Source organism: Protomyctophum parallelum, assembly GCF_964188405.1.
Source record: "Protomyctophum parallelum genome assembly, chromosome: 5".
NCBI lineage: Eukaryota > Metazoa > Chordata > Actinopteri > Myctophiformes > Myctophidae > Protomyctophum > Protomyctophum parallelum.
The window spans coordinates 33,606,615-33,633,489 of NC_139702.1; the positions used below are offsets into that span (position 1 = coordinate 33,606,615).

At 42.4% G+C, this 26,875-nt stretch overlaps 2 protein-coding genes across 2 annotated transcripts in view; one reads left to right on the forward strand and one right to left on the reverse strand.

The window, feature by feature from the left end:
- tnrc6c1 (trinucleotide repeat containing adaptor 6C1) overlaps positions 1-20,566 on the forward strand; it is a 75,268-nt gene extending 54,702 nt beyond the window's left edge. Inside the window, exons 12-22 of the mRNA XM_083765652.1 lie at positions 907-1,047; positions 2,049-2,168; positions 2,563-2,646; positions 4,809-5,094; positions 6,119-6,283; positions 6,885-7,064; positions 7,555-7,704; positions 8,391-8,609; positions 10,492-10,574; positions 11,072-11,211; positions 12,845-20,566. Of these exons, the coding sequence (XP_083621778.1) occupies positions 907-1,047; positions 2,049-2,168; positions 2,563-2,646; positions 4,809-5,094; positions 6,119-6,283; positions 6,885-7,064; positions 7,555-7,704; positions 8,391-8,609; positions 10,492-10,574; positions 11,072-11,211; positions 12,845-13,214 (1,938 nt within the window). The 3' untranslated portion in view covers positions 13,215-20,566. The remainder of the gene's footprint in view (positions 1-906; positions 1,048-2,048; positions 2,169-2,562; positions 2,647-4,808; positions 5,095-6,118; positions 6,284-6,884; positions 7,065-7,554; positions 7,705-8,390; positions 8,610-10,491; positions 10,575-11,071; positions 11,212-12,844) is intronic.
- Positions 20,567-22,207: 1,641 nt separating this feature from the next.
- On the reverse strand, positions 22,208-25,737 carry cd7al (cd7 antigen-like). The gene is made up of 5 exons (XM_083766199.1): positions 25,598-25,737; positions 24,972-25,325; positions 24,045-24,443; positions 23,135-23,235; positions 22,208-22,503 (listed from the first exon to the last, which is right to left on the reverse strand). The coding sequence occupies exons 1-5, from the start codon at positions 25,668-25,670 to the stop codon at positions 22,273-22,275; spliced, it is 1,158 nt and encodes a 385-aa protein (XP_083622325.1). The 5' UTR covers positions 25,671-25,737; the 3' UTR covers positions 22,208-22,272.
- Positions 25,738-26,875: the final 1,138 nt, after the last annotated feature.

Here is a 26,875-nt window from a genome sequence, read left to right on the forward strand (position 1 = left end):
CCTTGGGCATCATCTGGCTATTTGCTGTATGCAATGTATTGCAGTATGCCTCACATAATAACGTGTGTAAATTTACGCTTGAGACTTTGAAAACTCATGTGTCGTCTTAAGGGGAAATGTAGTGGTGTTTAACGAGAATCATATAGTTCTTATACAGGCCGTGGTAAGAAAAACTGCCAGCCTATGTAAAACTACACGTTTTGATGACTTTATCGCAAGCTGGCTGTGATTTTCCAGCGCAAGCTCTCAGCAACACGGACACACGCATTACATCCAATCTTGTCCTCAAAGCAGAACGATAGGATTTATGTTAACTCTTTCACTGCAAAGAGTAAATGATTATTTAATTCACCCAGTGCCAGCGATCCTTACCTTTTTAAGTAGTCATAGAATATTTATGAGTCAAACGGCCGTGCCATTTATTATTCTCCATTGAAAATCCCATAATGGTGGACCAAGAAGAGGAATGATACAGAGCGGAGATAATCGCATGAGAAAAACTCCTAGAATGGGAGAGGAATAAAGGATGCGAGCTGTTTTTTTTTTACCGACCACATCATTTACTTGTTCCTGGTTACAAGAACAGTGAACTGGTGACTCACATGTTGCACAAGGGCGCCATCTATCGTAAACCACTCAAAGCGTCTCATTGCGAGTGCAGTGAGAGTTGCCTTTGTTGCATTAGATCCTCATTAGCACGACGGGTATGGGACGGTCAGCTGATTGGCTGAGACCCACCCAGTCCCACCACACTGTGGAGACTACCTCTTCTTTTGGTGTGGCGCCTAAACCCTAAACTTCACAAAAACGACACCTAACCTTAACCCGGCCTAATCTCACAGAAAATGCCTAAGCCTAACCTGTGTGTGTGTGTGTGTGTGTGTGTGTGTGTGTGTGTGTGTGTAGATGCAGAGTGGAATGTTTGGCAGTAGCGGGGCAGCACAAGCCCGGGCCATGCAGCAGCAGCAGCCTCCTCAGCCATCAGTGCCACCTCTCAGCTCCCAGCCTAGTCTACGCTCTCAAGTGCCTCAGTTTCTCTCCCCTCAGGTAGACACACACACACACACACACACTCACACACACACACACACACACACACACACACACACACACACACACACACACACTCACACTCACACTCACACTCACACTCACACTCACACACACACACACACACACACTCACTCACACTCTCACACTCATACTATAGTTTGCACACCCAAGCTTGCTTCAGAATCTCTCTAGTCTTAAGTGTTATTCATAGTCTGGATTTTTGGTGGTGAGGTGACCACCGAACCACAACATGACGTCACGAGCCGCGGTGAAGAGCAAACCACCGCCACCGCCCCAGCCTTTCTCTCTGTTTGTACTCACCACCGCTCTACGTTGGTCACCTCACCACCGAAAATCCAGACTATGCCTTAGCAATTAGAACTGCAGACTCACTCTCAATCTTCCACCGTGATCTGAAGACTGACCTCTTCAGACTCGACCTTGGCCGGTAGGAATTGCCGTAGCACTTGCCCTAGCAGGCTTATGCAAAGGCTACAATGTAATATAGATATGTAGACAGACGCCATGACCTGGCATCCTATAGTGGTTTATGTATGATCCTTGATTACTATATATTCTGTTTTTTTTTGTGGCTTTCGCCTTTATTTTATATGTTTTATGGAGGGACAGACAGTAGGCTGACAGGAAATGGGAAGAGAGATGGGGGAGTGACATGCAGTAAAGGCCGTCGGGATCGGGAGTCGAACCCGCGGCACACTGCCAGACTGGATTACAAGCCAAGGTGCCTGGACCACTGAGCCACGGCCCAGGCCCTTGATTACTATTTCTATGCATTTGATGTATTACCTTGTGTTGTCACAAGGCCTAAAATAATGCATGTGTGAGTGGCTGTCCATGGGGGGGAGGTATTGTACAATTTCTTTTCTCATTTCACACACTGTAAAGGGCGAATCACCATGGCTTTTCTCTGCAAGCAGCAGTATAAATTAAGCATTACTGATGGACTGTCCTCTTCATGTTTGCCACCCCTCTAGGTTCAAGCACAGCTCTTGCAGTTTGCAGCAAAAAACATTGGTCTGAACCCTGCACTTTTAACCTCACCAATAAACCCTCAACAAATGACCCTGTTGTACCAACTTCAGCAGCTGCAAATGGTACGTCGGAAGCCCGCTGTTCACTCTCACTCTCAGTATCAGAACATTTACTTTTGAGCCTAAATCATAGTTTGGAAAATAACAGACTTTCCTCGAACAACATCATCTTGCAACAAAGGCATTGAGCAGAAATAATGTTCCTGATTTAATTTTGAAGGCCCCTGCCCTTGATCCAAGCTGAAAATTAAATCAACCTTCACGGAGACGCATAATGTGGGATTAGACCCTTTTCTTAATTTAGTTTTTAGATATAAATGATATGAGAGTAAAACTGAGTTCAGCAACATAAGTGTTTTTAGACAAATATTGACTGTATATTTGATCAAACCTTGATTTATTTTCTCGAAACTTGTACTGATGCAATAATAGAATGAATCATCTTTTGTCTTCTCAGGCATACCAGCGTTTACAAATCCAACAACAGATGATGCAGGCTCAGCGCAATGTTTCCGGTCCCATCAGACAACAAGAGCAGCAAGTGAGTGCATTCTCTCACGCTAGCGAGGAAGCACACACGCACGCAGTCGCGCACGCACGCAGTCGCGCACGCACGCAGTCGCGCACGCACGCACACATGCACGACTACTGCCGCACACAATCTTAATTGTGGTACAGTTTTAGATACCATAGATCAGGAGTTAGCATCTTTGACCATGGCGAGGGCCAATATATTTCCACCCTCACTCCAGAGAAGTGAGGGTGTGAATATTTTTGAATTGGAATCCTGAAAAGTAACATTTTTATTGAATTTCAAATGCATTTAGTTTATGTTAACTTTCTCTCAAAGACAATACTAGTCATGAAGTAATTAAAGGGTTTGGAATTGTAACAGCTGAAATCAATATGTATTCTGATATTAACATGAGGGAATGAATTAATGAATTAAGTGAAGGTGCGGGCCGCATGTGGCCCCCGGGCCGCCAGTTGCCCACCCCTGCCATAGATCATTGTTTCCCAGACGTGTTCATGTCAAGGACCCCCAAATTGACACTAATTAGCCTGCGGACCCTCATTTGACACTTATGCCAGGGACCCTCATAAGAGAAGATTTTTACGGCTCTAGCAGAGATTCTCAACCTGTTTAATTTCAACGAAGACAGTTTGACATGCATTAGTCTACGGACCCCCTTTTAATGGCATTTCTATCTCTGGGACTCCCAATTTATATTGTAAAATCAATGTTAATTTAATTGAGAGTGTACATATGGAACCAAATGAACACGTTATGGTCCATTTGGTTCCATTTGTACACTCTCAGAGTTAAAGACCCATAAGGGTGCATTTGATTCCAAACTATCATTTAGCTGGGGAGCCCCTGGAACTGCATGAAGGACCCCTGGGGGTCCCCGGACCCCACTTTGGGAACCACTGCCGTAGTTTACAACAAAACAACACATACCTCACACATGTGACATGCATTGCTAAAGTGATGTTGCACATATGCTTGCGTGCAAAATACTTCATATAGGAACTTGTGGTTCTGAATTGACAAACTCTCTTCTCCTTTTTCATGAATTTGCATTGCACACACTTATGTACATGTAAGTGGAGCTTCAGTGGAATGTATTCACTGTCATATAAAGTGATAATAGGTGTTTATCGCCATCATATCTTTCATATCACAGTAAATTAAAATTAGCAATTTAGGCATTATAGCAGATGCTCTTAATCCAGAGATGATGAGATGATGAGATGAGATATACTTTATTGTCCCACGAGGGGAAATTTGTCTTGGGCAAAAGTACAGAGCGACATGGTAGTACATCAAATACATAGAAATAGTCATCAAGGATCATAAGCAAGATAAGAACATAACATCCGTCTAACAGTAGAATATCTGTACAATGAAACTATGAGTATACACTATAGAGTGCTATGTCTACATAACATTCTATCTAATGCTATCTATGCTATTAATGTGTGACCAACTGGTCACCACCACCCAGGGCAAGGAAGGACTATGTTTGTAGCTTTATACCTCCCAAGTCGAGGGAATAACAATTGAAAGCATCACAATATTACTTCCTACACAGGAAAGCAGATAGCTCTCCACTGTCCGGACACTCGGTCAGAGGCTCCGCTCCCTCTTGAGTGTTTGTGGACATTTATCCTGTTTGTGCCTTGATTAAGTCCATGCAAACAGGTGCGCAGCCACACCCAGTTCTGAGTCCAGTCATAGTGTGACTGCTTAAATCAGTCATCCTCCGTCTCACATTTAGTGTTTTGGTGATTTCACTCTATAATGAGGTCTCTGCTGTCTTAACCCATTTTGGGCGGGAACCCCTTTTGGTGTTTCTAGCATTCTGATATACTTTAGCTATTGAAAAATAGCAGATCTACAAGCTCATAACGTGCCACCGAGTGGCGCGCTATGAACTTGTAGGTCTGCTATTTTTGAAAAATCTTAAAAATGCGGCACAAATCTTTGAATGGGTACAGTATATATTCTTTTAGAGCGAACGTTTTTTTTATTTCGACGTAGATTCCTTTTCAGGCAAACATGTCCACCGTAAGATGAACCTAAGTAGGCTAGAATATTTGTATTTGGCTGCGTTTTGCTCAGAAATGAACGAAAAACCCCTGAATCCACCACGTTCCTCTGCCGACACCACGTCCTCTCTGACGCCTGTCGTCCTCCAGGTCGCACGTACAATCACCAACATGCAGCAGCAGATCCAGCAGCACCAACGGCAGCTGTACCAGGCGCTGCTGATGAAGCAACAGCAGCAGCCTCCCTCCTCTCACTCCTCGTCCTCCTCCTCGTCCTCCTCCGGCCTGCACCCCCCTGGTGGCCCCGCTGGCGGCCCCGGTAAATCAGCCCTGGACCCTTTCCCGGGCCCACATCAGGCCCCGGGCCTCTCTGACACACTGCACACCAAAGAGCCGCCATCTTCGCCCCACAACAGCTACAGCACCTATCCTCTCTGTGAGTCTGTGGTTGATGGACGGGCAAACGGCGTGGAGATAAATCCTGCGTTCAAATTAGTTGGGTTTTTTTTGCCATCAGACCTCTGTTCTGTAGTTAGAAAGCATAAAGACCTGTTTGGTCATGCCGGTAGATGACGTATACTCTATAGTGCGTCAACCGCATAATCACAAGACCCGTGTTACATGTCGTTGTAACACGGTAATTAACCACTTGAACCCCAGCATCCTTATTCTGGGGGGGAAAGTGTACCGAGTACATTTAACACGTTGACTGCGGAGAATTGAAATCGTGAAATAACCTTCACTGCTGAGTATTTCACTAACCTTTGAAGAATCATGCTGGCACTAATGTAGGTCCATTTCACAAATATTCCGCCTGAATATATTCCAGTCACGTGATCGAAAAGTGTCCGCTGGAAACCATGTATATTTTAACAGTTCTACTGCGAATCAGGCTTAACCCACATTTTAATCAAATATTCCACACTGCCGAGATTGTTTTATTACCTTTAGAGCATACGCTGGAGTATTTGGGCTTTTGATCCGTGAAAATCCGGCGAGAAAACGTTCGTCCGTTTGTTATGAACGATTGCACCACCCGCCATCTTGGTGCGCCACATGACTGCACCACAAGACCCTCCTCCATGAGGCGTTGTACCCCGTTCATTTGCATTAGCCTCAATTTCCCAGAAGCCCTAGCAGCCCACAGCATGTGTTGATTTCCGGTTTCGTCATCATAACATGATGTCTCCAGCCAGCTCCGCGGCAAAGACGGAGTTTCTTTTTAATTATTAAAATATGGCGAATTAAACACATAACACATTACGCGCAGTGGAACCCTGGATTAAACAATTAGCGGGCGTCAAACTGTTAAAAGTGATCAAAAACAGCGAATTAAACAATGAAAACAAAAAACGGGAATGTCGTGATCCGCATGGAAAGATCTCTTTATCAATGAAGTCAGGACTGTCGTGATCCACAGTCAGACTGTAACACCCAGCTGTGTTCTCTCTCCCCTACAGCTGGACTGAATCCAAACATGAATGTAAACTGCATGGAGGTGGGAGGTATGTCCATGAAGGAGCCCCCGCAGCCCCAGTCCCGTCTGTCTCAGTGGACACACCCCAACTCCATGGACAACCTCTCTGGCAACTCCTCACACATGGACAACAACCTCAATAAGCATGGTAAGCCATGCACGGAATGACAAGAAAACGCTCGCACACACCGAGGGCTCCAATGTGACGGATGCACCAAAAACTGACTGTGACGTTTCGAGCACGACATTTCTTCAGACATGCACAGCTTTGGGATATTCTACCCATCACATGCCTTTGCTACACACTACACAGTATTTGAAATGATGCATAGTTGAGAGTAGTTCATCCAAAACGTGACTTATTTTTGATCAATTACACAACCCCATGAAGCCTTGAATTCATGGAGATTTTTTTTTTCCTTTTCTTTTTTTCCTTTTTTTTTTCTTGCATTCCTGAGCCAATAATTTGATGTCTTCAGTTTAGGAATACGACAAAAATAAAAAGGAATTCAAGGCTTAGTGGTGTTTGTAATTGATAGGAAATAAATAAGTCATAACTACTCCTTCAACCACTTAAACCCTATATCCTTAGTTAATCATGATGTCCCAGTGGACCCTCCTCCTTTTTTCCCCCGCTACACCAAATCTCTTTGCCGATAGCTTGTAGATCAGCTATATTAAATGCCCAGAATATGGATGCTGTGTATTGAAAAAGTGTCTTCTCTTCCCGTTTGGTTCGGTTCTCTCAGGTGCCATATCTGCTGCCTCTAATGGAAAACCCCCCCAGCTGGAGGACTCTTACAGTCCCTACAATCTGATGTCTAGCTCGGAGTCCCCCAGCAGCCCACTGGTGCCCCCAGACAGCTGGGGCCAAGGCAAGAGTCCTAACGAGAAGATCTCTAATGGGACCAACATCAACTGGCCCCCAGGTGAAAAATGTTGTTATCATTTTTCAAGTAGAAGATCCAATGAACAAAAGGACAATTACACGAAAAGCACATACACAGAAAATAAAAAAGGAATGTAAAGTAAAGTCAAACTTTCTCATTTCTAGTGACTTAGGAGCTCCAAATTGACCTCTTAAGGGTTTGCAAACATGAAACCCTTTTCATAATCCTGAAAGGTTCCTCAGTTTCATGTAATGAGAAGAATACAAGACAGCAGACAGGTGTTCAGGAGTTTATTAGAAAGCAATGCACAGGATATGATAAATAATTACAATCCGCTTGAGATTATGTTATGTAACAAAAAAAATTAAGTGTTCCTTTAGTTTAAAATACTAGACCTGTACGTGCCCGTCGGCCACCGGCAATATAGTGACATTTTAGTCACGTGTAATGAAAGAATTGTGTTAAATGTCAATCTTTTTTTTCTTTCGTAATTGAATAACCTGCTGGTCTTTTCCTTTTCTCGCCCCAGAATTCTGCCCAGGTGTTCCATGGAAAGGCCTTCAGAACATCGACCCTGAGAATGATCCCAACATGACCCCTGGCAGTGTCCCCAGCGGGCCCACCATGAACAACAACATCCACGATGTCAACCGATACCTACTGAGGGACAGGAGTGGAGGTACCAACAGAGGCATAGTTGATCAAAGAAAACACGGCCACAAATAATACAAATCTTCTTAAACCACATTCCCCGCTTTTCACGTAGATCTGAGTCATTTCAAATTCCGTGGTTGTCCACCATTGGCATAGATCTAAAGCCAAATTATCCCTTCATAGTGGTCATGATAGCTTGCGTCGTAATGCTACTTACATTAGCATTGGGTACCTAGGTGATGAAGTAAACAGAAATCTTGTTTGCCGCGCGCATCCACTCACTGTTGTTGTTCCTTTCAAATGCCTTTATCTCGGTTTCCTTTCTCAGATTGCATCTCTGGTCAAAACAAGCTTTATTCGACGGCATATAGCCAGGGGGTCCCCAGGCAAATGAGAAGTCGTTTAACTGTAATTCAATTCAATGTAATAATAATCCAAATCTATAAAGTATGTTAAGTTTTCAAATAATTGTAGTGGAAAAGTACAATATTTGCCTCTGAGATGTAGTGCAGCACGAGTATAAAGTACCGGTATTGGAAATTGGACAAACGTTAATAAATTAAAAGTACCTAAAAATGTTACTTATGTACAGTACTTTAGTAAAAAAAAGGTACAGTACTTAAGTAAAAAATGTACTTAGTTAACTTCTCCAACACAGCTCCAAAGTGCTTTCAGTAGTAACTTGCATCTCACACTCCCTCTATGTTGCAGGTAAAATGTCCGACATGAAGTCTACCTGGTCTTCTGGGCCCATCTCCCATAACCAGGCGTCTCTGTCCCACGAGCTGTGGAAGGTTCCTCAGGGGCCTCGCAGCGGCGCGGCCCCCTCCCGCCCCCCGCCAGGCCTCAGCAACCCAAAGCCCTCGGGGTCCACGTGGGGAGGCAACTCCCTGGGCCTGGCACAAGGCTGGAGCAGCGCCTACACCGCCGGTAGGTCATCTTAAGCCCATCACACACCGGGTGTGCAGCGACGCGGCACAGGCGTTGCCGCGCGGCAACGCCTGGAAAATAGAACAGTGGTGTATCGGAGCGTCAGGCGAGGCGTGAAGGCGCGTCGGACGCCGCCGGTGTGCGATAGGTTCATTGAAAATAACGGAGGCGGCTGTTTTGACGCGCAGCGTTCGCAGACGGTGTGTGTAGCCCTTTACACTACAGTACCGTGGCAAAGCAGCAGTTTCACTCAAACACAAAAAGGGTCCGTCTGTCTTGCCATAGTTCATAATTATAATTAATAATAATTATAAGCATTCTTCTGACACTATGACTTACCAGAAGCTTTTTTTTTATTTTGCAAACTGCAAAGTTCCTTGCGAGGAACCAGAACTAGAACAAGTTGTTTACACTTATTAATCAAATCTGTCTTATGTTATGTACCACCACAACTAGTTTGCTTGAAAACATCCTAATATCATCTTTTTTGTTTAAGACAAAGAACAATTCTTTAACAACAAAACATGAATCTCTGTTCCTGGAACCCTTTTTTCTATCAAGGTAGAAAAAGCAAGAGCAGTATACTGTATAGTGTATACCAGTGGTTCCCAAACGTTTTAGCCCGTGGCGTGACCCAAAACAGAAATGAAGACATTCTCCCGGGACCCATTGTGAACTTGTAGATTGGCAATTTTCACTACTCCATTTCTTCTAATTTACGAAATGTTATTTTATTATATTTATTTAGTTACTGGAAAAAAACCATTGAATTTTGGTTTAATTCATGAAAAGTTTAGCTTTTTTGGGGAATGTTTTTTGAAAATGTTTTGAAATAACGGTAATTAAAAAACACATTTAGGAAACAAAAGAAATAAGAGGACCCATAACAATGGGTCCCAGTGTTTGGAAACCAGTGTATACTGGTATATACCGGTAGACACTTTACTGTATATGAGCTGTTAGTTAGCGTATAAGTGTTAGCAAAAAACTGACACTTCCCCTCAGCAGCGCAGAAGTGATTGAAGATGCTGATTAGCTGTGGTTGTTGAGGTCACCGCACTTCCTACTCTTGTGTAGGATCACACCCATGCCAAAATGTGCCATTCTGTTGTCAAACTGCCATCTTGAGGTTTTTGAGGTGGAAGCTGTGACTTCGGTCTGACACATTGACGTCCAAACTAGGTCACACTGAAGTTCAACAGCACACTGTGTAAACAATACAGTTGACAGTTGATTTTGTCGACTAAAGCGATGATGAAAAAAAATCATTGACTAAATTAAAACTATGTTAAGATGACTAAAACTAAATATATTGACAATTTTGTCAACAGATGAAAAGTGAGGGACTAGTGGAGAAGTGATCCAGTAGAACTAAGACAGGTCATTTTATGTTTGGTTGCGCTCTGAAAATAGCAGATCTACAAGCTCACAACATGTCACTATTTTCAGCATGCAATGTGTCATCAGGCTTTACGATGCCATCAAGGCCCCCCAAAATACATTTTTGTCGACAAAATCAACTGTAGATTTAGTCTACAATCTTATGATATTTAGTCGACTAAAAACTAGACTAACACTAAAACATTTCAGATGACTAAAATATGACTAAAACTAAATTACATTTTATTCAAGACTAAATCAAAATTAGCAAAAAATCTAACACTGGTGCAACAGAACATCATTAGTGGCCAGCAGTGACAATGATGTCCTTTATGTCCTATACTGTAACAAGAGGTAGATTGAGCATCTGACATTTATTTATTTGTGTTTTCAGAACTCATTCAATGGCATATTAGACCGTGCATCTACCCATCTTGATTGATGAATGTTTTTTTCCCCCCTCATCACTCTCACTCTCTGTCACACACACACACGCACACAGCGCACACAGAGGCCACCACCTGGAGTACAGACAGCTCCAACAGAACCAGCACCTGTGTGGTATTGAGGAATCTCACCCCTCAGGTTGGTAATCTTTCACTCATGTTGTAGAGCTTAGTGCTTCTCCCTACTAGCCCTTTTTCGGATACTCGGACAAGCATGTAAAACGTTGCACGGCGCTTAGTGAAAATGTACCTCACTTGTCATGTTATGTGTCCAATATCCAGAACTGAACTGAACTGAACTCTGCTCCATTTGCATGTGCCACATTGCTAATCCAAGGTTTTTGTAGCTCTGCCCCAAAGTCCTTTGGGGTAGAGGTGAGAAATCATGCAGTAACATTGTAGCAAGTTAAAAGTTAAAAAAAAACACATCCTCTTTTAATATCTACATACAGAAATGCAGTCAAAATGACACTGTCTGTAAATTGAGCAACTGTGAGATTAACATGTGTGTGTGTGTGTGTGTGTGTGTGTGTGTGTGTGTGTGTGTGTGTGTGTGTGTGTGTGTGTGTGTGTGTGTGTGTGTGTGTGTGTGTGTGTGTGTGTGTGTGTGTGTGTGTGTGTGTGTGTTCGTTCCAGATTGATGGTTCAACTCTGAGGACCCTGTGCATGCAGCACGGCCCCCTGATCACATTCCACCTCAACCTGACCCAGGGCAATGCCGTGGTGCGATACAGCTCCAAGGACGAGGCTGCCAAGGCACAGAAGTCCCTGCACATGTAGGATAAACATTGACTAGTTAGTGTGGTTGCCCTAACAGGGCAACCAGACTATTGTTATTGTAAATGAGCGATACTTTGCCGCACTACTCCTCCCACAGTTTTTTCCGCACACACTCGAGCCATATGTCAAAATGACCGGCTTCATCGGGAATCGTGTGCTTGTATTTTGCTAAGAGATCCGTTATATAGTTTAATTGATATTAATGAATTAGTTCTCCATAGACTTATAATGGGGAAATCGAAGACTAAATGTAAGTATTTCTTTTCCATTGGAGACCGTAAGCGCCATATTTACAAGACTTGGGAGGGAGGTTCATAATAATTATGAAAATTAATTGAAAAGGAATTACATCAGTCGGCCTCATGGTGGCGCTATAACAGCCCACTTTACGTTTTTCCCAATAACTCTTGAACCGTAAGTCGTAACATCAAATTTTCTTTTTCCATGGATTCCTTGGGTCATGATGCATTTCCACATATAGGCCACGCCCATTTTCGTCAGGAAAGAAATTCCTGCAAATTTGAATTTTCTCCAAAACACACTTTTGGCTCCTATACAGATTTAGTCCAAATCTCACAAAATTTTACAAAAAATGCCATAAATCACGAACGGAATGTCCGATCCATTCCAAATTTGAATCGCATGTCTCGGGTCGTTCAATCAACCAAGTTCCAAAAGCAATTCCATTTTCATCCATAGGGGATAAATAAATCTAATCTAATAAATAATAAATCTCATCCTTAGTAGTTATGCATGATCACAGGGGTGACGTGACATTGTAATTGGCTGGCAAAATTAGCAGGAGGGGCCTATTGACTACTAGTTTATATTCATATTTGAATAGAAAAGAGAGGTCGCACACAATGCATCGCAACGCATAGTGAGCTTGTAGATCAGCTATTTTCAAATGGTCGAAATGTATATAGGGTTGAAGTGGTTACAGTAATGTATGTTTTTCTAATCAAAATGTAAATTTCCAAAGTAACTAGTAACTAAAGTTTTCAAATAATTGTAGTGGAGTAAAAGTACAAATGTTGGCTCTGAGATGTAGTGGAGTAGATGTAAATGTATTGGAAATTGGAATACAGTCAAGTAAAGTAGTAGTAGTAGTATTGAGGGGGCAGAAAACAGCCCGGTCACGTGGTTATGTACTCACACAAGCTCTATCGACTACAATACATTCTGTAAACTTCTGTATTTCATATCTCTGTATTTATGCCAAATATTGCTATATCGATACGTTATACGATATTACCGTTAAAATTTCATATTCTACATTTTAAGTGTTGCAACACTTATACATACACGCACGCACACGTGTGGGGATTGAAAAACCATAAAACCTGGGTGATCTATTCTACTGTATGCTATCAAATTGTATGTTTATTCATGCAGCATAGTACTGTACAGTATATTGGTGTTTTAAGTATGTTATACTTTAGCTATTGAAAAATAGCAGATCTACAAGCTCATAACAAGGCACCGAGTGGCACACTACAAGCTTGTAGGTCTGCTATTTTTTTTTAATTGTGAAAATGTGGTGCAAATCTTTGAATATATATTCTATATACAAATGTCCTTTGCAGTAGACCGTTGACCTGTGAATGCTAACGATGCCCGTCCCCTCAGGTGCGTGCTTGGGAACACCACCATCTTGGCGGAGTTTGCCGGCGAGGAGGAGGTGAACCGCTTCTTTGCACAAGGCCAGTCACTAGGAGGCTCCACCACTAGTTGGCAGGCCAACCCGGGACCCAATCAAACCCGGATGGGTGGGGGCGGGACCACGCAGTCTCACCCCATTGGCCACCAGTGGAGCAGCGGCGGCGGCGGCTCGGGAGGATCCAAGGCCGGCAGCGGGGGCGACCTGCTGTGGGGCGGCGTGCCCCAGTACCAGAGCCTCTGGGGGCCGCCCGGGGGAGACGACGCCCGCGTGATCGGGAGCCCGACTTCCATCAACACCCTGCTGCCTGGAGACCTGCTGAGTGGGGAGTCCATGTGAGGATGATGCCGATGACGATTACGACCCCACTAACCAACCAACCTACCAACCAACCACCACTGTGTCTCACTGCGTCTCACTGCTTGAGTCACTGGTGGTAAAGAAACATGTAAAAAAAAAAACGAACAGGAGCAAAAACCCAAGCAAATCATGTGGCGATAATCAGTATCAAGTTAAAACTGTTTTTGAACTGTGAATCATGAATCAGAAGACTGGGGTCCAACACACCACAAGATTTCAGACTCCAGTCCCTCTCTTTGTTATCCTTTATTTTTTATTTTTTTTGGTTTACATTTTTCGAAGAAGAAGAGAAAAAAAGGAATTTGTTTTTGTTCTTGAAAAAGGCGAATGAAACTAAGAAAAGACAACACACAGATGAACCTTCAATTCTTTATTTTCTTTCTTGATTTGTTCCATAACTATTACATCACATTCTGTGTGAAGTGTTGTTGTTTTTTAGGAGAAGCAATCAAAGCTGCCATTTGAAACTTTCCTTTACCCTCCAAAAAAAAAAACACACACAAAACTAATCTCCCAAAATTAAGACTTAAAACTACCATTCCCAGCATGCACCATGGCCAATGATGTGGTTCAAAGACTTTTTACTAGTTATGTTCATGTTAGTGTCTCAGCACTAATATTAGCCTTAAGTGCTCTCTCTGGCCCAGGTCCTTCCCAAGCCTCCTTTTTTGTTGTTGTTGTCGTCGTTTGTTTTCAAAAACTGAAGAAATAGCTGAATACTTGCACAGTTCCATCTCTGAGCCAGCAAGTGGTACAGGACACAAATAGTGACCAACCATGTCACTGGGCAGTAAAGAAGGCCTGGCCACGTTGGCTGGCCCTAACCAATCATCAGCTTAATTATGTCATGTGTTCTCAAAGGGATTGTCATTGCTTTGACTCCTTTTTTTAATTATTTGTAGGCCTAGATCCAAACGCATTCTTGAAATCTATCGCAACATAAGCTGAGAGAAGATTATTTGTCGACCTAGCTTTGTGTGTTTATTTGTGTATATGAGTGTACTATTATGTTCGGTGGCACCTAATCATTGACGTCTGCGAGCCCAGAACCTATACCAATCGCAAGACTGTCTACAGCTAAAGAAAGAAGAGAAAAGGATTCACCTCTTGGTTGATTTGTCAAATGTCCGTTCCATTATGAAACCCAGCAGTTTGTATAGTTCACCAGGAGACAACTAGAATATCATTTCACCTTGATGTGACAATTACATTGTGCAATATTCACCACAGACTCTTCCGTCCATACGCAAAGTCAACCGAAGCTGGTTTCATTGTTTTTTTGTTTTGTTTTATCCTCTCCCTCTCTCTCTCTCTCTTCCCCTCCCTCTCTCTTATTTGTCGCTGTTGTTGATTGCAGCAAAGACTTTTGGAACTACACAAATCTTACCCCCTTTTTCACCTTGGATCCCCACAAAGACACCCCCCCCCCCTCCCCCAGTCCACTGAAACTGTTGGGTGAACTCTGCGGAGAGGAAGTGGCGGGTTTTAAACCAATGCGTGTAAAAAAAGAAAGAAAACAAAAGCTGTTTGAAAGACTGAAACTGCGCGCACATAACTATAGGTACACCACCCTGCACGCTTCCTCTTTGCCCGCCACAGTCACGCCCAACAGAGACTGAATCTGCAGCGGGATTGGAATGTTTTTTGGGTATCAGGCACAATACCAAATAAGGGGGTTTCTCCTAATGCAGTAGATCTTACGAGTGTTCCTTGCATTTGGTACTGTACAAAAAAAACGGAAGACTTAAGACTTTTATAAATTCAAAGGGTTTTATCATAGCACTTACGAAGAGCAAATCGCTTCAACTGCAATCCAATAAATCAAGAAAAAGGAGCAGCGGAAAACTTTGAAAAGAAGAACACAAAATGAACAACGAAAACATTGCTCTTTTATGTACTGTATCTATATTCCTTGGAAATGTCTCTGGTGTTTTTAAAAAGTGGTTCCTCTGGTAGCAGAATGAAGGGAAACAAACAAACAAAACGTGCTATTGGACTTTTTTGGAAGAAAAAAAAAGTCTACAGTGTATTGTTTTTCCTCTTTGATGAATAACAAAGTGAATATCACTGTTACTCCAAATGTTTTTAGCCTTGTTCTGTTTGGAGGCACTATAGACATGCAATGTCGCCAACCGCCGGCCCAGCCAGCCAGTCAGTCCGACGGTCAGTCAGAGTAGTGGGAGTGGGGAGGTGGGGGGGTGGGGAAGTGGGATTCACTGTGTGCCTCCCTGCAGTGGTCCCCTGGGCGGCTGTCACTCATGGTCGGTTGGTCAGTCCTATTTGGTCAGATGGCGACCTCCAGCACAGCACACAAGTGTCTCCCCCCCCCCCCCCCCCCAAGTCTGGCAAGAAACGGCTCCTCTAAGACTGGCCAATCACAGCGCTCGGCCCCGCGCCTCTCTCTCTGACTGCGCCTAGCTGCCAGCACTCGGCCCTCCTTGTCATCCTTCTTTTACGCACTCATAAGTTGTTTCTCACTTTAGCTGGAAGATGAAACAAGTCGTATTTCTGGAATATTTGCCAGTGTTGTTATTTTGTTTTTTTTATTATCGTTTACTTATTTCTCCATTTATGATGTATTACTATTATTTGTATGGGTTTTTTGTGTGTATGCATATGTGTGTATTACACTATATGCGCATATATATATATATATATATATATATATATATGCATATATATATATATGCATATACATGCAGTGGTCTTCAGAACTGGCTGCTGAACTAGCCCTTCACTGTTCATATGCAGAAACACTTTGGTCAGAGGTGCCTCTGTATGTTCATCCTGTGTATTGAATGCAAAACGAGGATCAATACTACAGACCGTTGTTGATTGTCTATTAGTTTTAACTGATCATGCTTTTTCTTTTGTTGGACAGTATTCTGTAGTACTTCCAGGTAGTATTTTTGAGATGTGTTCAAAAAAAAACTTACAAAAAAAAGAAGAAAAAAAAAGAGAGAGAAATCCTGACTAGGGTGTCTCAGATGCGGTTGAGTGAGAGTGTGTTTGTTGTTCCAAGCTGCTCCGCCTGCCCACAGGCTGGCCCCCCCTGCCCTTCGCCTAGCTGCTACGCTACGACCTCCTCTTCCCCGTTGAACCTATATACCAGACCCAGTAGCCCTCCCCTTGACCAGTCTCCAACAGACCCTCGGCTCTGTTTCTATGCAAAAGACTAGAGGCTGGGGTCCTTTACAGACATGCCACTCCTGACAAGGAATGAGCTCTCTCCTCCCAGAGCAAGGCAAACTTTCTTTCTCTCTCATGCGCTCCTTTCAGCACTTATAGATGGACACCATTCCTTTTTAAAGTTGGGCTAAACCACCACAACACTGTAACGTGAGATATATATATATATATATATATATATATATATTATATATATTATATATATTCCAAAACACTCCACTGGAAGTATGCCTTTCTCTCTGTGCTGAGGACCTTTCTGTCAGTCTGATCTCAGGTTAGGGGAGTTGATGATATATAAAGAATAACAGATGCAGCTCTCCATTTTTTGTCCTTTCTACTGTGAGAGCGAGTTCTTCTTACACTTAAAAAGGCCATCTGTGCAATAAGACGCACAAACCTCATGCCTGCAGACCAGGGGGGAAAGGTTAGTAATGAACCCCTTCCCAAATGTGGCCTGCTTGTAATGTTAAATGTTTAGAAGCCCCATTTTCGCTTTGTGTATACGAGATGCCAACTTGATCCTGTTGTGCCAATGTAAATTTGCTGTGTCATACACTTTACCTTATTAAGAGAGAGCACTTCTCTTCCCACTTTGGAGGATAACCTTTGTGGAGGAGGCAGTGGGGGACAGGAGGGATCAAACACATGGACAGCAACACCCTCACCCTGAACGGCTTGAGATTAGTTTTTGTTTATTTTCTTTTTTGCTTTTGAAGGGAATGCCCTGTGTTAAGGAGGAAATCTTTACTCGTTTGGGGGTTCCAATATGCTACGGTGCACAGTTGATGGGTAATCCCGGGTACATATTTTTTTAAAACCAAAAATGAAATTGCATTTTAACGTCATTTTTATGAAGTTTGACATAAAAATCTTAAAAAAAAGATAAAAAACCTAAATGGAGAGAGAAAAAAAAAAGATCTATAATATGTTAAAGCTCTGCACTTCTAGCTGAAACGTCTCCGGTCACCGGCTCTGATTTCACCATCTAAGGAAGGAAGGCTGGTGGTCGGGGTGCCTTTTCGTGGATGCTGTATTTATCTTTTTTCTTTTTTTTTTTTTGGTTTGTTGTTTTTTTTTTTATATATATTGGTGTCCTGCTCAAAGCAGGTCCACTGAACTGTACATTTCCACAGAGCCAGAAGGCTTGGGCCCACTGTATCAGCCCCACTCTCCTCAAACTGCATCAGCAGGAGTGGGGTGGGGATGGGGTGCATTTCAAAAGGTACAAAGTCTTAAAAAAAAAAAAAAAAAATTAAAAACCAGAAAACAGGAAAAAAAGGCTACCTTTTCGGGACTCCCGGTCCTGCAGCACACTAGCAAAAATCACTATTGCCTGTTTCTGTAACTGCCTTGATCCAAGCTCAGACAGACCCAATAGCCGAGGACCTCCCAGCGTCCTGTCCTGACTGGAGAGCCCCGACAGTGAAGGGGGTTATCCATTGCTGCACCAGCATCGAGAGGCTTTCCTCTCTATAACAGCTCTATCCTCGTCAACAGTACGGAGTGTGGTAGCACACCGTTATACACCTTGGATCCTAACCTCTGAAACTTTGTTTTGTTGTCCTTGAAAAGGTCTTGGTTTAATACAACTGAAAAATGAGCAATATGTATCTCCCCCTCCCCCGCAAATAAGTGATACGAAGGAAAGGATTCGGGTAGGGTTGAAACTGATACTTGATTGATTGATTGAAAGATTTCATCTTTCCTATCTGGAGTTGGATATGCACGTTCTCGTTTTAATGAATTATTACAGTACCTTTGAAGTGCTTGTACTGTATTTGTATTTGTCCGTAGGTCAGGCCTGTCTAAATACCCAACCTGAAATCACCTGGTTTAAAGAATACTTTACCCAGTACAGAAAATCATAAACATATCAAAACAAAACAAAAATATTGAACACAAATACTTGAATCAAGGAGCGCCAATAATGTAATGTGAAGTTTTTTTTTTCTTTGTCTGACTAGTACACTTCCAGGCTTTTGGAGGACAGTTCAAAATCTAAGTAAACGAATACAAAATCCTAGGGGTGAAAAAAAAAAGAAGCAAAAATCATTTTGTTGTGTGCTTGAAAGTCAGAGGTATGTATGAATGTGTATGCAAGCAACTGTGTTTAGGGCACGTGGCCTGCTGTTATGTTCCACTCAGTATGTTGTTTTTTTTTTGTCAGTTTTTGGGCTGGTCAAAAACTGTATTATGATAGACATTGTTCTCTTCTAACGTTGCACTGAGTGTCTTCTACCCCTCCCTCACTCAGCTAATCGTAGACACACGAGACTAAGTACTGAGGGGGAGATGGTGACAATTCATGTGTACATGTTTACTCAAGGACTTAATGGATTTGTTTTTTTCCCATTCTATCTGTAAAATGTTTATCTACCTTATAGTGGCTTTTATTGTGGAATAATCCAATATAAGGATTATCATTGAGTATTGCACCATTTTGTTCTGACAAAAAAAGTGGAAAAAATTGAAAATGCACAAAAAAAAACAAATAAAATAAAATACAATAAAAACGAACTGTGGCCATAGATAGTTGTAGAAGAACTAGTAATCCCTATGTTAACTTTGTGGAGAAATAGAAAGGGATATAGTGGGGAGGTGAGTTTGTTACGGGACTCATTTCAGAGGTGCCTATCTTTTCTTATCTGTTCTTATTTCGCAAAGCCACCTGTCGTTTACAAGCATTTTCATTTGTCTGACATTCAAGGAAACAGGAATTTATAACAGGAATGTTGAATTTAAAAAAGGACAAATTCCATCTTCCAACAAATGAATATGAACATGAAAACTTGCAAAATGAAGATTTATGCTATTTTCAGAACTCTGGGATTGATCCGTGTTGTGTCATGTTTCAAGTTTAATTTGTCTTATCGAATTTGTCTTATGTCGGAAGAACTATCTACGTATATATTTGTTTTACATTGTTTTCTTTATGCGAAGCAAATTTGCTCACTATCTTGCACACTCATAAAAGAAATGTGGATCTTGTCTCAGGAAGGCCAGGATTCCAGAATACCAACTCCATTTTTAAGTTTAATGTTTGTGTGGGGGGGGGGGGGGGGGGAGCAGCAGAGAAATTAAATCTCAGAGCAAGCACTGAAGGTTGTGGATAGAACAGATTATAAGATACCATTGTTTCTTTATAAAACAAAACAAAAACATAAAAAAATAAACATTTGTAGCAAGTTACACATTTACCAAATAAAGGACTGAGAATCAACTTTTTTTTTTTTTGGAAAAGAAAAGTGGAGTGCTTTACATGTAAAATCTATAAGTAGATATTGCTTTACAGAAAATGATCAGTGGTTTTGATTGTCAAGAAGGCAGTGACAGGACATGCATTTGATTTACACGTTGAACTAGTTTTGTTCCTGAGGATCCATCCTGTAGTTCAGGAACATTGTGCATTAAGCCTACACTTTCTATCATTTCCTGTCTTGTTAGTGTCACTGTGCCAGTGACAATGTATTCATTGAATGGAGAGATTTCCTATGTAACGGATGCTTTTCAGAGACGGGCAGAAGTGGAGGAATAAAGCGGTTGTTTTGTTTGTTTGTTTGTAAGATCATGATCTATGCACAAGTGGGAGGGAGAGAATACAAGCCCCGGCAGTTGTACTGTGAGGAGTTTGTCGACTCGTGCTCTGGGGTTCAGGGTTTTAGGTAGGGTGGTTCTCTTTTTGTGCTCGAATTTGCTACATTCTACTTTCTTTCCTCCCCTCCTCGTTATCATTGTCAATGTCATCCAATGTTATGGCAAACTTTACATTGCATCGCCGTGCTGTGTAATATCCTTAACCAATGAGCGCTTATCCTTCTGCTAAAGCACTGTGGGTTGTACTGAAAAAGAAAAAAGCCCATGACTTTTAAAGCTGTCTGTTTTTTAAGGGGAGGGGGGACTGGGTACTTCGCCTTTGCCTTTCTCTTTACTTACAAAAAAAGAAGAACAAAAAAAAAAGGAAAATGTCTGTAACTGAGATACAAAGTTGTGGCTTTTAATGTCGTTCTTTTTTTTCTCTCATTTTTGTTTCTCCTCATAGAATGTGATTGTTAAGGACATGCACCAGAAAAAAAATATGTTTCCATGAGTTATGGAGCTTCTTTCGGACTATATTAATAAATTGCAATTTTTCTTGGCTGTTACTGAGTGTCATGTTCGTTATTGTGTTGTGTTGTTCAGATTGACCCTCATTTCACTTGACATCGATGCTGAATATCATGTGTGTCATGTAGGCTAGCCTAGGCTATAGTCAGTGGCAGTGCAATCCTCAAGTGCCAGCCCACCGCACCTCCCCACTCAACCATAGATATTAGAAAGGCCAGATATGGCTCGCCTGCACTGCTGGGCAGAAGGTTGAAATCAGCACTCAACGGCTTCTGTCAGAAATATGACAGAAATCTAAATCTGCCTACTTACCCTACAAGATCTCCCTCCACACAGCTGATTCAAATGAATGATTAACAAGCACCATTTCATCTCCGTGCAGAGATTCAGGTGTCACAGCAGCAACAACAGCAGCCAGACAGAATGAAACACAGGAGTTTGAGCAGGTGAGTCATTGGTCATTAGTTTGAATCAACTGTATGGATGGAGATCTTGAAGGCAGACTACTGTATTGTAACCCTCCATGATTTCTGTCTGAATTTTTATTGACTGACATGGATCAACAGGAAGTGATGCAAGGCCTCATGGGAGGTATTAAATAGGCATCACACAGTTATTAATAGTTATTTATTCATATTCATATTTAACACTAGTGATCTTAAAGGATAATTCCATGCTAGAAGGCTTTCTTACCTTTATTTGTAGTTGTTAGGTCCCCACCAAAGAGGTCCAGGTGATATTCTGTGCAAAAGCTCCTTATTGGCTATTTCCCCTACCATAAGTCCTAAATGAATTGCATTGAATTGAATGGGGCTATGGGGTGTTGTGCTAATTCGCTTATTTCCATCGCTCAAAGCTCAATCTTTTCTCTTCATAATGTAAATAATGGCACAGTTTACTACTTATTTCGATGGAAATAAGCAAATTAGCACAACACCCCATAGCCCCATTCAATTCAATGCAATTCATTGAGCGCTTAGGTAGGGGAAATAGCCAATAAGGAGCTTTTGCACAAAAAAACACCTGGACCTCTTCTAGCATGGAATTCTCCTTTAAAGACAGATCTATTAAAAAATCTGCATACATTTGATGGAAACATGAAATATAAGTTTAAACACTATATATTTTTTTAAACATTTTTCCCATGAACCACGTGCAATTATGCCATGGGCCACTAATGATTTGTGGACCACTAGTTGAGAAACAGTGTATCAGATGAATAAACAATTAAACAATAGAAAAGCTTCTGAATTAGCAAAGTGTGTCGTGAAATTATGCCATTCACAAAATGTCCAAAGGTTTAATTACAGTTGTCTAAGTGGTTCTCAAAGTGGGGTCCAAGCCAAGGACTCTCAGGGTTTCAGAGAGGGGGTCCAAATTGACACTTACAGGTCTGTAACTCTAACCCCGTAGGCACACTGGACGCGTCAGGAGCGTCAGAAGAAGCTGAAGCCCTTCTTCTTCGTGGGGTTTTTAGACAGCTGGTGGATGGAAAAGAAGCTCCACCTCCTCGCCCGACTGCCGCGACGGCCAGATTCCCGGAAACGCTCTTCTCCGCGGCAGTCGTCGGCGGAGCTTCTTTTCCATCCACCAGCTGTCTAAAAACCCCACGAAGAAGAAGGGCTTCAGCTTCTTCTGACGCTCCTGACGCGTCCAGTGTGCCTACTGGGTCTGTATGGTAACTGTAACAGTCCAAGTCGAGTGAGATTTACATTTTCATTCAGAGACAACAAGCCCTGGCCTCTCATTTCTCTTCCTCGTCTTCCATGGGACTGCAGGTGCTGGAGGTCTTCTCATAGTGGTTCTCTGGGCGGAATGTGACTTGTGAGTTGGAGTACATGGAACAATCGGTTTCCTCCAGATGCAGGTTGTCCAGGTGGCAGGGGGCCACCTTTCGAGCAGGAGGCCGCACCCCTACCATCTCCTCGTAGATGGCCCCCTGGGGTTGTGGTTTGACACGGTCACGTGCTTTACCCTTAAAGACAAGACCGGAAGAAATGGAATCAGTGAAATCAGACACGGCGAAACTCTCGATTCCGGTATAAATCTCTTTCTCTCTCTCTCTCTCTCAAATGCAAGCTCACATGCGTCATTACTTCCTCTTTAACAATAGTGTCTGTTATGGGAGAGTCTCTTTTCTCAGTGTTTCGCCCAGGTGAACAGGGTTTTGAGGTTAATTAGGTTTAGGCATCTGTGAGGTTATAGGGGTAGGTTTAGGTTTTTAGGCGCAACCTGGGCGACACACCAATGAAGGAGGGAGTCCCAGTTCTGTTCTGTTATTTCAAAGGTGGCACTTGATGAAATTGTATATTATCATCACACTTCTATTTTTATGGGTCGCGAGTATAGTAATTTTTTTCCGTTTCCTAATTCTTTTTACAATTATTTAAAAGAATAAAAAACTATAAATCACCCATTTTTCTAAATAAATGAATAAAATCAAAGAAATTATTATTTGAAAAATAGCGGATCTACAAGCTTGCATTGTGATCTCGGCTATTTTCATGAGTTTCGGTCCCCACGTCTAGTGAGACGTCAAATGTCTCTTTTGGTTCTCGAGCTAAAGAGTTTTGGGAACTACTGTATTACAGTGCAACTCCACTCACTTTGTAAACCGCCACCATTACAATCAGGACAAGAAGTAGAGCCGCCGCTGCAGACATTGCATAGAGCAGAGTCTCATAGCTGGAACAGCCGCACGGGTCACCTGTAGAGGCAGAGGCAACATCTTCCACATTTCCACAGTGCATGCAAGTTAGGCCACCTGTAGAGGCAGAGGCAACATCTAACACATTTCCACAGTGCATGCAAGTCAGTTAATATTGTACTAGGCTATTATTACTTTTACTACTTTTTTGTACTTGTACACGGACAAATGTTGGCTGCAACAGCCACACAAGACAACAGCAAGGGCAAAGTTACACTTTCAGTTAAGTGGAAGTTGAATAAACAAAACAAAATCTTTCTACTTTGGCTTTCTCCAGAAAAGATGTTGCCTTAATAATTATTTATAGAGGAGGGTAGCTGATACATTATAATTTTGATTCCTGTTGCGGTAAAACATAGTACTAGTATCTAATTTACTTTTTATTCAACAGTTGTGCTAAATACAATTAAATAAAAAAATTCCCACGAACACTAACGTTGAAAATTGTCACACCATCACTAACGTTGGGTATAGGCCTATTTTACCCAATATATAATAAATCCATTAAAAACTATTCAAAAGTACCACAATACATGGCAATTTGAGGTACTCTTCAACCTGAAATTTCACCAAAAAAAGAATGATATAATGATAGGGGCCTATCATGGGTGCGCAAAATCGGTGAGTGTTACCGGGTCCATATGTACACTTTCAGAGTTAGGTAACTAACAAAACGAAACAACAGCAAAGGAAACACAAGTTTATTAAGGGTTGTCCACTCCACACAGCCTATTAAGTTATTAACCCATTCCGCTGTGATGATTTTGGTGATCAAGCCAAATCCACGAGTCTCGCCTACTGTGACCCACCTTGCACAGACACAACAAACACACGTCTCCCTAGACTGCTGCTGCTGTCAGGCCTGCCGGGGACGAGCAGCTGACAGCTGTAGAGGGCGCTGTCCTCTGGTTGCAGATGCAGCAGGGTGAGGTTGTAGACCATGCCCCTCGGACCGGGCACCATGGACAGCACAAACCTCTCGGGGGGGAAACGAGAGGACGGGACGGAGGAGGAGGGGGCAGAGGAGTCTGCGTGGCTGAAGTGGTACTTTGAGTGGTACAACGTCTCCACAGGAGCCCGGCCCTTCCTCCGTTTCAGAGTCACCCCTTCCACACCACCCGCGGCCGCATGTGGGGACAGGCAGGGGAGCACGGCCGAGCCCCCGGCACACGTCTCTATCTGCCCTATCTCCTCCACCCATGGGACATCTCCAGAAGAGGAAGGAGGGGGGGGGACAGAAATGGATACTTACAATATAGTAACTATAAAGAACTTTTTGAGCTACTGTATGTGGCACAAGGGGGAGTATGGACACATACAAGATCATTTTTTCTGAGGAGGAAGCACTGCAGGATGTGTGATTATAGAGATGAGGAAATGTGTCGCTTGGAAAATCTGGTGGTGGTTGAGATGATGCAAACAGCAACAGTAACTGCATGGCCAAAGTCAGACACACTCATGAGCAAAACAAAAACTGGATGTTTGTGTAGTATTCTAATGATAGGAACATGGCTAGTTTTGTCTCCCTATCTGTGCAGTCTGTTGGATGTTCAAGGGCATCAATTGATTTTAATCTGTTCTGATAGGTAGGCCTATATGGTTTTGCCCCTAGTAAGATTGCAGACCTCGTAGGCCTATATCTGCACTGAGAATAACAGCCACAAAACACTGGTTCAGATCAGAATGGCACCAATCAATCCTCTGTTGAACAGAGCACACACAGCAGACAAACTCACCATCGTGAACGTAGAGAAGGAATTCAGTCTTTCCAGGAATCCGTCTGTCTTCTGGGTTGTCCTTTATGACAAACTCACAGTAGTAGCGGTCCGTGTCTGAGATCCTGAGTTGGGAAATAGTCACATTAAGCCGGTGGGAGGCCGGGTCCCCTCTGACACTGATGCGTGCGTCGTCGTCCGTGTTGGTCGGCGAAGGCTTTTCATTTGTGTACATGAACAGCACCTCTTTAGAGAGCAGCCACTTGCGCTTCAGGTACACTCCAATGGGCGAGGGGCTCTGCGTCTCACACACACAGGGAAACACCACAGATCCACCCACCAGCTCCTCCAGAAACTCAACCTCCCCACAGCACACTAGATAGAACAAATGTACACATAGAATTCATTTATCAGATTTAGAACGGTTTCTTTTATTTTTCTGATATTATTCTATTACTATACTACAACTACATAATAACACACACGCACGCACGCACGCACGCACGCACGCACGCACGCACACACACACACACACACACACACACACACACACACGCACGCACACACACACACACACACACACACACACACACACACACACACACACACACACACACACACACACACACACAGGTGCAAAAACATACCAAGTACACCAAGTCCAGAGTGTGTGATGAGCAATATCCATAGATATAGACGGCTCTTCATGATCTCTAACATGGAATGGCTAAATGAGAGTCTGAGGACCAATAATGGTGAAGACCATGACAACAGAAGATGTGCATCAGAAGAGCGCTCAGAAGGTATCACGGGGCGATGGGTGGAGAGGAAGACTAAAAGTGGATCTCTTCCAAGCTCCACCCTCAAGTTCTCAGGGTTCAAGTAAGGGGAAGTTTAACTCATCTGCCTCAAACCTCAGTCCGACTCCTTAGTGATCACATTACCTCATTATTCGATTAGTTTCAAATCGCTCTGTAAAACAACTGAGAATGCAGCCCCCACAATGAAGATAAGACCAAAGTCTCAGAAAAGATTTGATTAGAACAACTTTAATGCTATCAAGGAGGCAATTTGGTCTGCAGCTGGTTGTTGTCTGGAACAATTACCAGTCAAATAAGGCATAAGCAGTAAACTGCTACTTGTTCCAGAAAGAAGTCAGCACTGTTGTGAGCAATTACAAATGTATATAAAGAGACCCATCACATTCACAACCGTTGTTCTATCAATATTATCATGCTATTGAATGTGACTAGTGTCACGTGATGCTGCTGTTTTATTTTTGATCCAAATTGGTGAAGTCCATTAAATTGGATCAAAATAAACTGTTTATTTTCATGGACGTTTAAAGGCAAGTTTGTATGAGACTTTGATTTGAATTTTTTTGAGACAGGCAATTGACTGATTGATTTTAGTTTGCAAGTTGTACAGTATACAGTGGTATGATTATAGAGAACTATTAAACTAAAGAATCGCAGTAGAAGTTAGAACTATTTTTGTGCCAAATGGGTTGAACGAGATCAATGAAGCTCTCTCTGGTGTCAGGGTCAGTTTGTAGGCTACCAAATTATCTAATGTCTTCATTGTTTCAACAATTACAATACGAATACAAGTCTTTTTTCCTGAGGTTGTGCTGCTATGCCGGTTCCACAAAAAATGTTAATTCTATCCAAGCATCAAACACTAGCTGTAGGCCTACTTAAATACAATTTTGAGTCGTTTTTTACTTTACTTGAATATTTCCATTTTATACTTCTACACCACTAATATATCAGAGGCAAATATTGAACTTTTTACTCCACTACAACTACCAGTTACTTTGCAAATTTTGATTATGATTTTAAAAAGCACACATTAACCATTTACGCCCTATTTTATAGCCTATATTTATATAAAATAAATAGCCCATAAACACATGTCACATTGTG